Raw genomic sequence first — 18,185 nt, forward strand, 5'->3', positions numbered from 1 at the left:
ACAGTGTAAACACAGTAATTGTCAGGACTTTTTCATTTTGTTTTATGAAATTTCACGCAATAACTTATTATAAACATCATCATGTTAAACTTGTTAACTCGTTTCTCATTTAGTTAGTTGTGGTGCTCTGTAGATTGAAATCACAACAATGAATGAAAATGGCATATGTTTCAAATACCTTAGCAGAATAATTTCTTACAGTGGACGTAAAATTGAAGTCACAGAAGTAGCAAACAGTAAAATAATGTACCTCTCAGTCATTGTATGACGGTCATTGAAGTGCAAGTACAGCGCATGTTGATTTCGCTATAATTGAAGTAATACACTCTTCTGCCACACTACCTGGGTGAATGCGTGGGGAAAGATGACAGTAAATGACAATACCTAAAGACCCAAATTGGTAATATCACATACGAAGATACAACAACTGGAAAATAAAAAAATAAAACACAAAAAGACATTTTAATCATTATTTTGTATTAAAGAAATCAACTTTTTTCTAGAGCATTACACTATTCTCTCTCTCTGTCTTTTTAAAAAGCTTTTCAAAATGGTCTCGGGATATTATTATTTTTTTACATTGTTTTATCAAACAGAACAGCTTACCTTTAAATGACCAAAAGGTCATTCAATTTTCTTGTCTTGCAATTTGCTGTCTCAGATATGATAATCCTTTTCATTAAGGAGCTTCTGACAAACCAAGAAATGTCATCTGGGCTGAAGCATCCATTGTGAGCAACGGAAAGTGCAGAGGATACACATATGCCAGTACTCCATCTGTAGCCAAACGGCAACAATTCACCACCATATATATATAATACAGTGAGGTACAGTTGACCAATATGCACATATTCCGATTACAGTCTCAAGCTTGTGATCTACATTAAAAGGGGTCATCAATTTGTTAGCTCTAGAATGAGCCTCCTTTTATATTGCATCAAGTTATGTACAATGGCAGCCACTATACTAAGATGTAACAAAGCCCTTCTGCATGTCGTCCAAATGTTAATAATAATGATGGTAATTGCGTTGAGTGTTACGGATGTCCAGAGGTATGAAAGGAACATTTATGTGCTGATTAGGTGAATCACCATCATAATACACTGCCACAGTAGCGTCCAGGTAAAAAGATTTGTTCCATGGTTAACATGCAGGAATGCACCCTCACACACAGCACACAAGGAGGTATCTAGTATGCTCTTTGAAATCTGACGGCAGAGCCACCAAATGTAGTACATCAAGGGAAGGGCCCATATGTTGTGTCTTTAGCCTTCATTTATATTCTATTTGTGTCTCTGTGGGACTACAGTTGAACCCTACCCACTAGATCTGTCTGCGGGGTCGCAACACATTTACATTTACTATGCTTTTGAATGAGATCCATGACCAAAGACACCAAGTTGATGAAATACATGGCGGAAATACATGGCTGTAATTAAGTTATTTGATCAATCAGTTTACATGTGGTATTATAGGGAAAACCAGACCAGATATTCTTTTTTAAAAGATGGCCTAGATGTTTGGCATTTAACAGGATGAACGTTGTGTGCATTTACGCAGAAGATGTTCCTTTCATGGATTAACCTCTGTGACAATGCAATCTGGGTGGGTCTTGTCTGAATTCATCACTCACATTATCAACACTATTATTACTATTCCTCAGTGTTCCTTTTGTGGGCTTGTTGCTGATAAGAAAAACCATCATCACTGACATAAAACAGCTCCTGTATATGCAGGTCTGAGGGAGGGGTGCAACAGAAAAAAAACAGAGAGAACATACAGAGCTGCATCACAGTCGAAAACTGTGTTATGATTTTGTTGATGGTACTATCTCAGGTACATTTATCTGGAATAACTGGTCCAGTTTGTGCTCAATTGCAACAAACATTTTAGTTTCCTACAAAAAAGATAATTTCCTAGTCAGTATACTTATTTCCTCAAATCTTCATCCCATTTCCAAAGTAGAACAAAATAATCACCACTGGAGAAGCATACTGAAGGCTACTTATAGACAAGAGTGCCTTCATTAAGAATAAGTCATCATCTAATTCTGTTCAAAACACTAATTTTTCAAAACCAGTAGTGTCTGTAGAACATATGTAGGAGGGTGCCTAAAAGCCTGTCTGAACATGTTAATAGAGCAGTTGGCACCTATCATTACCAGGATTACCAATGGTTAAACCACAAACCATACATTCAATCCAGTTTTAGCACTGCATAGTCTCACTCTTTTCTTTTGTGGTTGCCATATTGACCGGCCACGATCCAATATATGATTGATTTATTTCACACGTAATGATACATGGCTAGACAACTGTACACATTATATCAAACTAACAAAAATAAAGAAATACATAGTTGAAACGCAATAAGCGTAAATGGCATATAACATATGAAAGTTACACTGTAAAAATGTGGATCTTACAATTGTCATACAACCAGACATTATTATTATTAATATACTGTACATTTCCATTCATTCCAATCATCCTAACATGGATGTTTAATCCCTTCTTGAATGCTGCTGCAGATAGATGTCTACTCATCCTTATGACAGCATTTTATGGCATGATTATGGTAACCATGAGCACGGAGGTCATATCAAATTCCTGTCTAAAAGCAAATATCTGGCTACTGATCTGATTCAAATAACACATTGTCAACTCTTTGTTTAATCCATACAGGTCTTTGCGATGGATTATTTTTCTTTGTTTGTGGAACATTGTTTTAACCATTATTTGATGCTGGCATTTAAGTATCAGAATTGTCAATTCAAATACCAAGTAGCTGGCTTTTACAAAATACATAATACGCTCTCAGAACACAAAAGTTTTTTTATGATTATTACTGAAGCAACAGAAAAAAGTTCGTCAAACAGTGATCAGCATTTACTGTTCTACAACCTAAATGGACTTCATGTCACAAAGCCAATTCAAAGATTCACAATGAGTGTTGCAATTGAGCCCTTATGTTTCTGAGAAGTAGCCAAACGTAAAACATGTATCATAACCAACCTTCACTATAGCCGCCCCTGATTATTCACAAAGAAACAAACTATACCAGCTTATACATCCACCCCAAAATATCTCTGTATTGGAGTCCGCAATGATACATATTTAAATGAAAATATATTTATATAATTTGTGGATTTTTCACAGTAGTTTGTACTGCACTGTACCTTTATGTCCATCTATTTATGCTTACATATTTGTCACCTTGATGAAGTCTATTGAGTCACTTGAGAGAGAGAGTGTGGCTTGTGTTTTGTGTTGAAGAAAAATGTCTTTTGGATTTAATTCTGTAATATCTCCGATCTTCTGTGTTGTAAGTGCTGTGCATGTCTTTCATCTCTGCTGGCCAACAACGATTTGGGGTCTGATTACTCTGAAGGGCTAGTTTTTCCCTACGAGAACACAGCTTGTAGAAACTGCAAAAAACATTTGCTTTGGCACAGATTTACATTGTAGCAATGTCCATTCCTTGATCTCCATGGCCATGATCGTTACTACAAACACAAGTGGTCCATTGTGGTAATCCTTGGCTCAGTACACTGACATGGATAAGTCTATGTGTTTGTGTATTGCCGTGTCAGTCTATCCTCTCTCCTGGTGTAATGTCAATGCACTCTAGTGTCTAATCATTCCGCGCATAAACTCAACATCAATCCCCTCTCTGTCTCCGAGTCTTGCTCACTCTCTCCCTATACTCTCGCTTTTGTTTTTAGATCTGAGTCTCTTGGACGTTTTCCTTCGAGCTCCCCTTGAAGAGAAGAGGCTCCATTTGGGGATTCTGGTTATGGCCCATGAAACCCTTGATCGATCCATGTAAGCCCATGGTAGGCATGGGGAGAGACATCGGCAGCGGTGGGGACATAGAACAAGGGTTGATGTTGGTGCCATTGCCTGATGAGGTGAGCAAAGTAGATGTAGAGATTGGGACTGAGGTACAGGAGATGGGGATATCCTGGACTTGCTGGTTCTTGCTATTGAGGATCACTCCTTGTCCCATCCCGTCGGAGCCAATACTAAGACCCATCACGTTGTTGTTGAAATGATGGCTCTTGTAGTAATGGTTGAGAGTATCTGTACGGCCAATGTTGGGAAGGTTGACTATTTCTGGATGATGTATCCTTAGGGTTCCTTCTCCACTGCCAGAATTCATCGTTGAACCACCTGAGATGCCACTCCCGGCCCCAGCTCCGATCTCATCTTCCACATTGACAATTTCGATGGCTCTGGCCGGGCCGTGATGCTTGTGTAGCTGGTGCTGCTTCCGAAGTTTATAGAAGACCACCAACATTACAGCTGCCATAAAGGTAATGGCCACGAAGCAACCAATGATTATCTTAGTTGTTTTCATTACATCATCCAAGCCTGGAATGTTAGTTACATCCATTATGGACACAGTCACTGCATTTTCAGTAGCTCTGTTGGCTCGTGGGGACAGTGAGGAAAGAGAGGAGAGAGAAGGTGAAATAGTGATGCCAGGTCGACCTTCTAACACCCCTCTTTGAACAGTAGGATTAGGGAAATCTATGAAGGTCTCGTTAATATACTGTCTTGCTGAGTTCTCCTCATCTCCTCTCACTGTCTCGACGGTTTCCACAGTGACAGTGGTGAAATAGCTGTAGCTGTTGCTGGGGTCTGAAGCGGACACATTGAGCACAGCGGTTGCAGTGGTGTTTCCAGCGGAGTTGGTTACCATGCAAGTGTACTGCCCAGTGTCTTGCACGGTGACGTTTGTGAAGTTCAGTGTTCCGTCATGAAGCACTGAGATCCTAACTCGGTATGATCCGTGGGTCATTAGAGTGCCATTTGGAGTGAACCAATTCACAGAGGTCATCGAGGTTCCAGTACGACATTTGAGCTCAGCAACCATGCCCTCAGTGACATTAAGGTCAGTGGGTGGCTCAACAATCACTGGGGCAAAGCAGGTGAAGTGGCTCTGGTCTAGTTCCCCAATGTATTTGCCTTTTATAGCTGGAGGCGCATGGCATCGAGCGCAGCATGTAGTGTTGCTGGGAACTGTTTCTTTCAGCCACCAGCTGAGCCACAGAACATCACAGTTGCACACCCAGGGGTTGTGGTTGAGATGTACCCTCTCCAGCTGGTGCAAAGGGGTGAAGAGGTCATGGGGTAGGGAATGTAGGGAATTGTGTGAGAGGTTGAGCTCCTCCAAGTTTTTGAGGTCATCAAAAGCATTGCGTTCAATGACTGACACTCTGGAGTGCATTAGCCACAGCTTGCGAAGAGACACAAGACCCTGGAAGGATCCGGGCCTGACTAAACCCAACTGGTTCCCTGACAGCTCCAACTCCTCTAGTCGTACTAGTGGGGTGAGGTTAGGAATGTCCTTCAAGCCGCACATGCCAAGATTCAAGAAGCGCAAGTTGACCAGACCTTCGAAGGCAGCCTCTGAGATGAAATCCAGCTTTCTGAGTTCCCCTAGATCGAGACGGCGTAAAGAGGGAACACGGTGAAAGGCAAATGCGGGCAATGTCTCTATGGGGTTGTTTCGTAGCCATAGTTCCCTTAGCTTGCTCAGGTACTCAAAGGCTTGTGACGGTACCACTGTGAGACGGTTGTCAAAAAGCTCCAGCGTGTTGAGATTGGGAAGGCCATTGAAAGCTCCCACCTCAATTTGTCGGATGTGGTTCTTGGAGAGTTGGAGGATTTCCAAATGCCGCAGGTGCTTAAATGTGTCAGACTTGATCACCTGGTGTGGAAACAAAAACATGGAGGCATGTTGTAGCAACATCAGAATTACTACTGTCAACATATATTATTTCATTCTGAACGTATGGTCTGTTTGAAGATTACGCCATATTTACCTGAATTGTGTTCTCTTGTAGATTGAGGTATCTTGTGTTCTCTGAAATACTGTCCGGGACTTGATCTAAACTCTTCCTTGTACAGATGACACGGCTCGCCTGATTGGAGCAGGTACAGGGGTTGGGGCAGGGGGGTGCTGCCTCTGTCAGCTGTGGTCCATGGTTGTGAAACCACAACAAAAGCTGGACCAACCAGAGGAGGGGGGAAGGGGTACAGGGGTTGGTCACCATGACAACACGCATGGCAACTGAGTCATGACCCACCCCTATTGCTATGATGTTGATAAGTCACCTCCAAACAGGGGAATTTAACTGCTTATCTTGATATTCATTTTGTATTTCTCTTTTTTTTCTCCTTCAAGCAGTCACTTTAAAAATGGAGAGAGAAGAGTTTAATGTTGTATTAAAGAATCTATTTGTCAATAACAGATTCTTATTTTACTTCGCTCATGCTTCTTTGACTGTCGAATGCCTTTCTTTTTTTAACATGTCATTTAAGGGGAAACTCTTTATTTTTGTTTCCCATAACAATTATTAAAATAGAAATCAAATGTGGGGGAGGGTTTGCTCTTGAAAGTGTTGTTTCTGTGGAGGCTGAAGCTTCTCACTGTAGGGGGGAGAGAGAAAAGAAGAGAGAGGAAGAAGGTCAGGTAAGTTTAGAGTGATGTAGCTTTGAGATATTACCATAGCACAGACATACACGTAAGTATTACCAGAACTGAATTTAAATCTCAAAACATTACAATGGTCTTTTGCCAGAGTGTATGACAAGCCCGTGAGGCTTTTTTTTCTGAGAATTGGCTCTCAATCTGTGGCCTGTAGTCTAACTTGTGAGTCAGCTGCCATTTTCTTCATACGTTGAACTCAACGTTTGTGTCATGGTCTGAAATGGCCACAAAATTCAAAAATTTAAGCTGGGTCACAAGTGCTGCAGCAGACCCATTAGGCTAACGGTCTCATTGCCCACTTTATGATCCTGGAACGTTCTACTCTAATACATACTGACAGAAGTAGAATCTCACATTTAAAAGTATGCCAAGTTATTAATAAGTCATCTAGACCTAAGGTTAATGCAGACATTCGTGCAATCCATCATGAGGCAGCAGCAGTAATTTAGCAATTAAGATATGAAGGAAAGATTATTGACTTCTGAAATGTTACTGCAATGCACACCACGCACAAGCCACGCACAATCAGACAAGATCCCCACTCACTAAAGTTGATGAACCAAACATTAAAATAACAACTAGATTGTGAACAAAAACAAAAATATGGTGCAAAATACTTTTAAGGCTTTTGTTTTACACAATTGTGTATTTGTGTGTCTTTGCTTAAGAGCACGTCACATAGAAATGGCTGCAAGCATCAGCAGACTCACTAAATTTAGAAAAGGTTGGACTCTTTCCCTTTAAACGATTAGACCAGAAAGAAAGTGTTCATTGTTTTCTCAAGCACGCTATGTTCTACACTGTGACTCTCCCAGTCACAAGCCTGTGCTGTCTGTTGAAAACAAATATGAAGATCTCTGTAACCTGTCCCTTATTTGACTACTGTGTTACCATTTTTGAGATTTTACATCAAATAACCTTTGGAAATTCTTGTATATTTTCTAAATTGTCTGTGTTTTCTCTCTAATAAAGAGTGGATTTTTTTTTAAAGCTCCATGGCAGTCCTTAGCATATCCTCTCCTATGCAGCAATGATGCATGCGCTCCTAGAAACACGGTTGCTGTGGCAACCTGCTCACTCACCATCTTGTGTTTTTACTGTCCAGTGGCCTATACCACATTACCGTGTTTAGCAGTGGCTGATGAACATTTCCTGTTCAGATCTGATCAGCAGCACCTTGGTGCACTAAATCAACTTATATTTGACTTAAAGCTTAAGGTTTATTCCCATCACAGCATTTAGTGTATGTAGTGTCATTTACTTACCAGATACTTCTATCTAGAGGAATACAAACTAAATACAAATTAAAATATACATTCACATTAGTGCAGGTAGACCTAAGAAAGTACAGTTGAACCTTGGCCTCTAATATCGCAACAGAGGGAAAAGATTTGCCACGAATCTTAATATCTACATGGTCTGAGGATTATGTCAACATCAGTCTTTATTAAAAACATAGCTCTGAGAACTCTTAAAGCAGCTATGAAGAAAGCTCATGAGGGAGCGAATGCTAAAAATAGACCTTTTAAATGCTCCGCACATCCCATAGACTCTTTCTCACTCTCTCTCCACCACAAACACAGACACACACACACACACACACACACACACCATCCATATCTACAACCATCCTGACTGTAACTGCCACAGAGAAATAACACATTGCCCATCTCCAATGAGAAAATGAATGCACATGTTAAAACCTAAATGTTACTGTTTGCAGTCCCTTTGCAGAACTCCTCATTATGCTGTTCTTTACAGAACTATTCCTTGAAGAGTCTGCTTCTCATCCCCATCCAGCAGGTAATTATGCATTTCAATAGTGTGACTGGGTTGAAAATAAAATGTATCTCCCAGACATCATAATTATATGGGTTCTAGGATGGCAGTTTGATGGAATTTTTAACTTGAAGGAAATTATTTTTGGAAGCATCCAAACATAACTGTTGATATTTAGCTCAAGAAATTGATCATTGTGCTTTCAAAGCAGAATTTGTTTTTCACACTCTGGAACTTCATTTTATACAGTGTTATTTGTTATATACACTGTTAAAGTGGTGCTATTTCTTTTTTCTTTTGGATGGGGCTGTCTTAAAACTTATTAGCAGATAAATGTGGTTTAAAGACTGCCATTTTCTAATTTCTCATGATACTTCTACCATTCTAGATGTACAAATATAGGCACACTGGAGAAGGAATGGAGAAGTTTGTTTTCCACATATGTAAATATAAGAGATGAGCAGCTGTATTCAGCAAAATCACGTTTGGATATTGGTCTAAAAATAAAGTATCATAAATAAAAGTCAATAAAGTATTTCTGATAAAAAGAATGGTCTTGTGTTTCCTTCATTGCATCAATACATGAAAGATGTATTTCCCATCAGACAAAAACCTTTGCCAGCTGTCAACAGTTTGATGTATTTTTTCTCAAAACAGCATTAAAGAAGTAGGCCTACAAGAAGTACAATTAGGGAATTGAGCTTTTTTCTTCGCATTATGTTGCATTATGGAGAGACGGTGAAAACTATCTATGTAACACACCTCACAGGGTAAAATTATATGGAGAGATAGAGACCTTGAATGTGCCAGCAGGACGTCTGTTTCCTTGACCTTCCATCTTTAAATTCTCCACAAGAACAACAGCACACTCAATGATGGTCTTTATTTTTAGATTATTACACCTTGACTCATCTGAGGGCCAGTTCCTTTGCCAGCAGCCTTTATCCTCATCCTTGTGCAAAATGTGTTCCCTTTAGGTCTATGCCATGGTTGAGACGTCGACTACATTGTTGGCCTATTTCTTTTCCAACCAATTTCACTTAAAGTTATTTCTCTTTCTTGAGCTTGGCCGTTTTTCCATGTCAAGCGCAGATTGCAACCATGTAGATATTGATTATTCGATCAAGTCTGAGAAAGCGCTCAGTCGTGAAAAGACAAATTAGCTGCAAGCTGCTGACCAATTGCTACAAACCAATCACATCATCGTAAGCGCCTGATTGTATCAATGCCCTGCTCTCAACAACAGAGTCATTAAGGTTTATGAAGAGGCAAAAATCGGGGTGTTTTCAGTAAACACCGAGGTCCTGGGCTGTGGAATACATCCTGTATTCCTACACAAGGCCCAATTAGACCTTAAATTTACAGATGGTCGAGGATGAACACAAAGCGACACAGGTGCAGCAGGGCCAACATCATCTGCTGTCACTATGACAACACTAGACTGATTCAGGACGTGGGAATCAGGGTAAGATGAGACGCATTTCACCAATATGGTAACAACCAGCGTTTTAAAAGAGAGTGAAATTGCGTTATGCCACATTTTTGCTCAACTTTTAACTGATGACAGTTCTAGATTTCAACTCGTGAAAAAAAAGAAAAAAAAGCCACAACCTAACCATTTCTCCTGCAGTCTTAACCTCTAATCTGCAATCTCTCCTCACCATATAGCCTCCAGCATAATATCTCCAACATTTCAACAGAATGGCCTTATTCATCTATGCAGCTGCGCTCACTACGGCGCACCTTCTCGGAAACGCAATTGAAATTCTGAATAGGCCTAATTCTGCACATGCTGCATTACAAAATGGCTTGCATCCATTCTCTCTTCAGGGTAATGACAACATGACTGCACCCAAAAACAATACATAGGCTCAGAATACATATTTGTTGTGGAAAATAATGTGTGGACATGTGAAACCCAGGCTTACATAAGGATCCATGTTAGGGTCCATGTTAAGGACTACCACCGTTAAATTCCACTGACATCGACTGTATCTTTTGCTGATATTAATTATGTACTGTGATTATGAATCTTTGCAACCTTTGCTCATTTCTAATTCAATCTTGGTCGTTTCGTGACTAATTTGAGCATCCGTGCAGATTAGGTAACATATGCAATAATTACGCCGGCCATTTCAGTCCCTTCTACCTGTACAACTCATATACACGTACCTTAATGTTTCGGCGGCTGCGGCGTAAGGTCGATGTTTCCTCTCCCCTCGTCCCTTCTCCCGATCGCCAGTTTTCCAGCCTCGCTATCGTTCTCTGCTTTTCTCTTCCGTAAATTGATTCGCTTGTTTCCAAGGCTGTGAGCTGGCTCTTGTTCTTGTTGGCTATTCCGCAGCGCCAACGCAACGCGGGGGGCTACAGTGATGGCAGGTTAAAGATGAACACAATCCACACACACACACACACAGACAAGGGGAGGGAAGCGAGAACAAACGAGATCAGGTCGTAGGAGAAAATGATGTTAGTATTATCACATTTAGGGAACGAAGTCTGGGACGAGTGCATCCATGCGCCTTATCATCCTTGGAGAGGAACGCAGGCAGCAAACGCGACGGCGCCCTGTGGGCAGAGCAGTTTGCGTCCAGCATAAGCGGCTCTTTACGCACATTCCGTATGTTTCAGTCTGAATCCCACTAAGGCAGCATTAGAAGAATAGGTGAAGGACCAACGACCAATGGATGCACCTGCATTCTTTAGATTATTACTCGCATAAGATTGTGCACTGAATGTTGCAAGGTTCACCATTGCTTTAGACTGCAGGTTTTGTTTCAGATCCCCTGTCCAACATTAGCTCTATATGCCTGTAATGAATATAGTCACGTCACATATTCATAAATATGACTCAGCAGCGTGCAATGATCAGCAGGATAAATTGAGTCAGTTTGTTTCTCCTTATGCTGTGACTTTTAATGATTTTTTTTGTCATTTTTCAGTGTTAATCAACATGTGTCTGTTGCCGGTTTACTGTTGAAACAACAGGCCAAATCATCTGCAGTAAAAACATTTCTGCTCCAGTGGGTCTTAGGAGGTTTGTAGGCCCACTAATGTTCATTTTCCTAATGAGTGTGCAGTGCTAGCACATGCATTTTAGTAATAGCCAGCTAAGATTAAATCTAGCAAACTAATGAGGTCTGTATTCTGCAATCTTTACATATAAATATTTATTTATTTTTCTCCCTAAAGCAGTTCTCAGTGGTGGATTTAAAGCTGTACATAAGGAAGCCATCACTACCCATTACTGCCGGTATCCAGACACTCTTGAGCCCTGTGGGGTTTGCACGTTATAAAACCCAAACCCTCAGCCCAAAAAATGTGCATGTGTTGATGTATTGCGTGAGCAGGTTGCAGAGTTTAGTAGGCTACTAGAGGGCTACTGCATATTTTAATTAGTGAATGGAAAAGAATGCCAACAAGTTATTAGCCAATAAAGAAAGCTTTAGTCACTCTTCCTCTCTAAGTGGCATTCCCATATCGATCTTTGTTAGGTATAGGTCCACATGCTTTAGCTCCTATATCATCATTATCCCCATTCACATGCATTTATTTCAGCACAGAATGTGTTCAGAAGAGGAGCATCCATTGTAGCATTTTATCCACTACCAAAGACTAGTTTGTTGGTATAAATAAATCCTAGGACATCTTTGCTCTGTCTCAGCTCACACTAAAGGTCAAAGGACAGAAAAGGCCAGTTATGCTTCAGAAAGACCCCCAAGATATATACTCTATCTTCCTCACCCTCTCCCTATTGCCTCCTCCCTCCCTTCCTCCCTCCTTGTGAATGCCGTAGTGAGCATTGTTCACAACCACTAGCTTTTGCTGAAAGCGGCACAGCAATGAGGTCTCTGTGCCTTTTGCCTCTCTTTTCCTCGCCCCTCCCCCTCCTTTGCCTCACTCTCTCTCCCACCCCATCTACCTCTCTCCCCTTCCCTCTCTTTCTCCCTCTATCTCGCTCCCGCTATTAAATTTCCAGTCACACAGTGGTGCAGAGGATATTCCTCCTTTCCCCTTTTTCCCCTCTTCCCTCATTCCCTATCACTCATGCTGAAATCTTAGCCCACATCCAGTCTCCTGCCCAACCCTGGCTGCCTTTCACTGCTTTTCTGCCACTCTTGCTGTCTCCTCTCTCTGTACATCTTTTTGCCTTTCCAACCCCCGCGCCATTTCAAATGATTCCACGCCACCCATGCCAAACCCACCCTCTGCCTCAGCTCTCCCCCCCATCTTTCTTCTCTACAGTATGTCCTCACTGTGTCATTGCACACTGAATCTGATATTCCCCTTATGCATGTATGGTATGATTTTGTGCGTGTGTGTGCGTGTGTGTGTGTGTGTGTGTGTGTGTGTGTGGTGGGTGGTGTGTTTGTGTGGTGTGTGTGGTGGTGTGTGTGTTCTGTGTGTGGACACCTTGAGCGTGTGTGTGGAGAGAGAGAGAGAAGGAGGAGAGACGAGAGAGAGAGAGAGAGAGGAGAGAGAGAGAGGAGAGAGAGAGAGAAGAGGGAGAGAGAGGAGAGGAGAAAGGGAGGGGAGAGGGGAGAGGGACATGCATTTGTGCTCAGTAAATGAACAAAAAACTCATCGCTGAATTGCTTGTGTCATCAGTACAGGAAGGCTCTTGGAGTAGAAATACAGCAGATAGAGCTAATCCCACTATCCAGAGGACAAGTGCATGGCATTTCCAATACAACCTAAACCCCATAAACTCTTAATGCTGTGTTAGGAGCCACGGGGCAGAGGAAGGGGAGGGAGATGAGGATTTGGCAGCAACATGCTAGTGCCAAGACATATGTGGCATGCTGATAGCGACAGAGAGGTGCAGCTCACACTGTGAAGAAGCTTTAGAGGGGTGCTGATACACATCCATCACTTCCATCATTTCAGGATACTATACAGGCCTCACCACTCTAGTAATAGGTTATTGAGTTATTGCACACAGATCAAAGCAAATATCAAGAATGTGGCTCATTTTTGTAACAGTTAGATTTGTGTGCAGAGCATTAGTGATCTGTTTAACAGCTCTAAGCGTCCAATTGGGATTGTGAACAAAGTGATATTTTTGGTGGGTATTATAGAAATGTAACAGAAAAAGTGGATTGGTGCTCATTGCCATCTGTGCAAGAGAATAAGAGAGATGCAAGGCAGAGTTTTGAGTATTTCATGGTGACATCCTAGTGGGTGTGGTGTGTGTTTTGTGTGTGTGTGTGTGTGGTGTGTGTGTGTGTGTGTGTGTGTGTGTGTGTGTGGTGTGTTGGTGTGTGTGTGTGTGTTAGGGAGATAGAGGAGAGATAGAGAGAGAGAAAATAACAAAAATAGTGTCACAGTATCTTAGCAACTGCCTCCATCTCCTTGGAGACAAGAGCTGACATCATTTCCTGTCTGTGAGAACTCACTTTTGGTTTGTACACAGTGTGTTTGTGCGTATAAGTGTGAGGGCAGTTTGTGTTGTGTGTGTGTGTGTGTGTGTGTGTGTGTGTGTGTGTGTGTGTGTGTGTGTTGGCATGTGTCCATGTTCATATGCAGATGTGGGTCTGCAGTATGTGCAGCAATGCAAACAGGACATAGTCTAGTGTTTCAGTCAGGGTGCTTTCAAGATTGTCGCTCTGTTCAAAGTCAATAAAAAGACCAAAAAATCAATACATTTCTGCCATAAAATTATACTGACATGGATTTCTATTTCTATTTTTTAAGTATTGTATTTGTTCAAATTAATAATACCAACATCTACACTAATGGAATTTTCAGTTATGTTTTTCTCATGAAAGACATTTTCTAATAGTCCATAAACATACAGTTTGTCCCTTAAATTACAACATTAAATGTCACTAAAGTGGAAGTTTTATATTGTTTTATTTTCTGTCCATTTGTACTTTCAGAGCCGAGTTTGTGGACATGTTTGTCTGTGATGGAGTATCTAGAGAGTCTGCTGTTCATGTAGGCCTTCCACGCCAGCCTGTTTGGATGCAGAGAAAATGTCATCTTCCACTGCCACCTTGTGAGCAAACGAGTGAAGTACAATCGGAAATAAATTCTCTCAGCTTAAAGCCACTATAATTTCATGTTACATCAGCAGTAAAGTGATTAAGCATATTTCCCAACATGTGGAACTATTGCTTATAGAAATGGGAGACTTGTTGATGCCAATTTTATCAAGAAATAGCGTGGCACATGGACGCATGTAAAGTTGTGTCCTTTGATCAAGAGTCCTACAACACGACAGCCCCAACGTTTGGCTCTAAAGTGTTAATTGATATTCAAAAGCTGCTCCCACGCAGAAACCGAGCTCTGAAGGTAATGATTTTGTTTAGCAGATGCACCGAGCAGGAACTACCACAAAACACAGAGAGATTGATGACACTATTAAAGTGTGGCTAATCTTGTGTTTACCAACTACAGAAACGGAAAAGAGTATACAGCCTTACCTCAATCCGACACCCTGAAGAAGTAAAAAGAAGAAGAAAACTAAAAAGCCTCATTATTAATTTTTTGCATTGAGAACGGCGCTATACTGGGATTACAGTGAATTTACAGCAGAGAACTCAAAGATAAATGACTGGTACTCCGAACAGTCAGAGACTTGATGTTACAGAGAGCAAAAGCCAAGAGGTGCACAATGCATAATATCATGCATGCAGGTAAAGGCAATCATGATATAAGATGCTGAATATGCACAGAAGAAAAATGGCCAAGAAAGGTTTGGCAAAATTTAGGGTCAATACATGAAAGAAGAGCATTAGATATTAAATATTAAAAGATTACTATTTTTTTAATTATGAATCAACAAAGTCAGCAACACAAAGAATCAGACCATCATACGATTTACAAGAGATCCCAGGGGATCAGCGTCCAACATTGTGCCAAGCGGATGCTTCAGCAGAATTTGCACACTTCTTGTAGTGACTATGTCCAATACTTAGCCGCTACTGGTTGCTAATTCGGATTACTGTTTCTAACGTGTTCTCAGAATAACAAAGTCCAGTCCTTTTCTTAAAGTTTGCATTTGAGGCGTTTATTTTCTGTAGCCCTACAGCGTCCACTTAACTCAAATAAAGTCCAAAAACAATAACATAATACGAGCACAGTTAAAAACTAGTTCCTCCTCTTCTTCAATTAACAACTCTCAAATTACCCAAGGCCAGACTTAGTCCTGACAAAACAATGCAATTCATTGCCCCTTGTAGCTTGGAGGAAACCCATCTGTATGGCTCCTACAATTCTTATTCAAGCATACAATTTCATCATGAAAGTAACCTTGATCAAATGGAGGAGCAGAGGAAAGTGGAGGCAGCAAAGTCACAGCTGGCTGCAAAACCCAAAGGCAGACCAGCACAACACATGCATTGTCCAGAGAATCTAGTGTCACAAATAGCTAAACTTGCAACACTGCTTGAATGTAGAACATGCAGTTGAATTGATGTATTTGTTTCTACATACTGCTTTAAGGTCATTTTTGTAGTTTTTCCAGATAAACAATAATGTCGTATGTAATGGCAAACAGTACCAGTGGACCTGAGATAAATATGGCTTCCCACTGATTTCTGAACTATGCTTCTTGAGACTTTGGTAGACAATGACTATAGTAAGATAACTGAAACATATGTCTTGTCACCTTTTCTCATGAGCACTTTGTTGGGATCATGTGCAAGAGGAATGTTTAGCCAGGCTAGCGGTGGGCCTCAGTCGGCAACTTTGGTCAACACTGAAATATCTCAGCAATGGGATGAACTGACTTTGGTGATCTCCCAAATCCAAATTACCCTCATCACCAAATTGAATTTAAATTTGTCTAGAAGCCTACTTACCAGTGAAATCAATGACATTCCTGTCAGCATAAGCTGTCCTTTGCGTTAGCTAATATTAGCATGCTTAGTTAATATTAGCAACAGATTACACTTACAGGCTACAACATTATACTTACTAAACATCAGCATGTTAACACCGTCACTGTGGACATGTTAGCATGTTGACGTTAGCATTTAACTCAAAGCATCACTGTGCCTAAATCCAGCCTCATAGAGCTGCTAACGCTACTGTTGCGATATACTTTTAGCCTTGTTAACACTTTCTCTTGAACACATTTTTTTTGTGTATCACATGTGCATGACATTGGGATTGGTACTAATAACCTACACACGGTTCCAAGCGTATAATGTTTCACAGTGATCAGCAGTGGAAGAGTCAGATGAATGATAAGGGGATTGATGTAACTGCAGGGGCCTGGACTCTGCAGCTCCATTTCTGTTCTCCCGGTTTCCTGTGGGCCTTTGTGCAAAAGTAGGCGACCACAGAATGTCCAAATGAAAACTTCAGTAAGAAGGTGCTACTGAAAAGTGAGCCGAGCTCACAAAGACCAGAACAACTTTGTTTGCATGAGATTGCTTTATTTTGGAATTTACAAGCCTACATTTACTCATCCTACCTTAGAAAAAAACAGTGAAACATCCAATGATGCATAATTAATGCCCCACAAGCACAACCGAGAAGCAAATCCTTTAAAAAGAGAATAAATTAGCAATCACATGAATGTACATCAAAAACATTATTCAACCTGAGTGCAAATAAAGAGCAGTAAGGAAAGGCTTATGCGAGTCTCTTGAGTTGTCATCTTCAGTCCAACAGAGGCCACCTGAGGAATCCCTCTTGACTATTTTCAGATCTTTTTTTTCTGGTTTGGATTTTTGATCTCCCTGTTTCTTAATTCATTTGATTTAGTTAGGGTATTTTCTCAATTAATCTTTCTTTTTGTCTCCTACTTTCTTGTACTCTTTTGCCTTTAACAATCCATGAGGGGACCACTTTTTGAGTTGCAGCTGCAAAAAAGAAAGAAGTAAATAAATATAAGGGGTGGATATTTTGGGTATATAAGTCTCAAACTAAAAATTCTATATATGTAATGTTTCTGATGAAAATATGCTTTTCAAATAATATAGGCTATATGTGAGAATGGTCCAAGAACCTTAACTGTATGTATACAAACATCAGCAGAATTACATTGTTTCTTGGCATTGCCCGTTGAATTGATGTATCACAACCGTGACGCATGAAATTTAGACAAATGTCCACTTTGCATATAACAAAAATGGATTGTGTTACTTTCCATATACCAGTATAATACTACACCATACAAAAAGGATGTTAACTTGTTGTGTGATTACCTTTTTACGCACCATCTTGACTGCCTTTTTGTTGCAAGGGCATTTCCAAAGTCCCTTTGTCTCAAAAAACAGACAGTCCACAAGAAATACGTTTTTGTGGTAGCCCTGCTCCCTGTGGTTTGGTAAAGTGTAGTCTTCATCAAAAGTGTGATGCATCGCCACCAGAATCACTGTCTTATCAAGTCCTATGTCAGGTCCTCCTTTGGTACAAACAAAAATCATGAGGTCATCGTTTGCAGCTAAAAGACAATACATAGTAAACCTATTTCATGTGCATTTGGGTTTCTGCATGTTTACCTGGGAGGCTGGATAATGCTGAATTAATGTCAGTCTCATAACGACTGACAATGGGGCAGAAGATGATAATCGCATTACTCTTCTCATCTGAGTCCACCACCTTTGCACCTTTCATGATGAGTTTTCGAAGAAACTCCTCATGACAACCCAGGGTGTTTCCAGCTTCAAATGAGAAAATTCTTCTCATTTTCCTAAAAAAGAAAAGACAGAGCAACAGAGTCAAGTTTACGTTTTATTTAAAGGGATATTTCACAGTTGGAAAGATGAATATATCTTTAAATTAGGTAACTTATGTAGAAATGTGATTTTTTTTTGGTTGAAATTGGTGCATTTTAGGCTGAGAAAAGACAGAAAATGTGTTTTTGCTCATGTGGATGAAAGACACCAAATCCCAGAATGCAGAATTCTTCGCTGCTCAAAGAGTCCACTCCCAAGCCACGGCTACCATTTACT

The 18,185-nt window shown here is 40.6% G+C and overlaps 1 protein-coding gene across 1 annotated transcript; it reads right to left on the reverse strand.

Annotated features, from left to right (window-relative positions):
• Positions 1–1,503: 1,503 nt before the first annotated feature.
• lrrc4bb (leucine rich repeat containing 4Bb) lies at positions 1,504–10,989 on the reverse strand. The gene is made up of 3 exons (XM_032502607.1): positions 10,450–10,989; positions 5,831–6,437; positions 1,504–5,715 (listed from the first exon to the last, which is right to left on the reverse strand). The coding sequence occupies exons 2-3, from the start codon at positions 6,071–6,073 to the stop codon at positions 3,721–3,723; spliced, it is 2,238 nt and encodes a 745-aa protein (XP_032358498.1). The 5' UTR covers positions 6,074–6,437; positions 10,450–10,989; the 3' UTR covers positions 1,504–3,720.
• Between the last annotated feature and the right edge of the window lie 7,196 nt (positions 10,990–18,185).

Source organism: Etheostoma spectabile, chromosome 21 (assembly GCF_008692095.1).
Source record: "Etheostoma spectabile isolate EspeVRDwgs_2016 chromosome 21, UIUC_Espe_1.0, whole genome shotgun sequence".
In the NCBI taxonomy this organism is placed as follows: domain Eukaryota; kingdom Metazoa; phylum Chordata; class Actinopteri; order Perciformes; family Percidae; genus Etheostoma; species Etheostoma spectabile.

Coding starts and splice junctions, on each gene's coding strand:
- lrrc4bb (XM_032502607.1), bottom strand. CDS start 6,073: ATGCGTGTTGTCATGGTGACCAACCCCTGTACCCCTTCCCCCCTCCTC. Junction 5,716..5,830: donor TACAAGAGAACACAATTCAG/GTAAATATGGCG, acceptor TTTCCACACCAG/GTGATCAAGTCTGACACATT.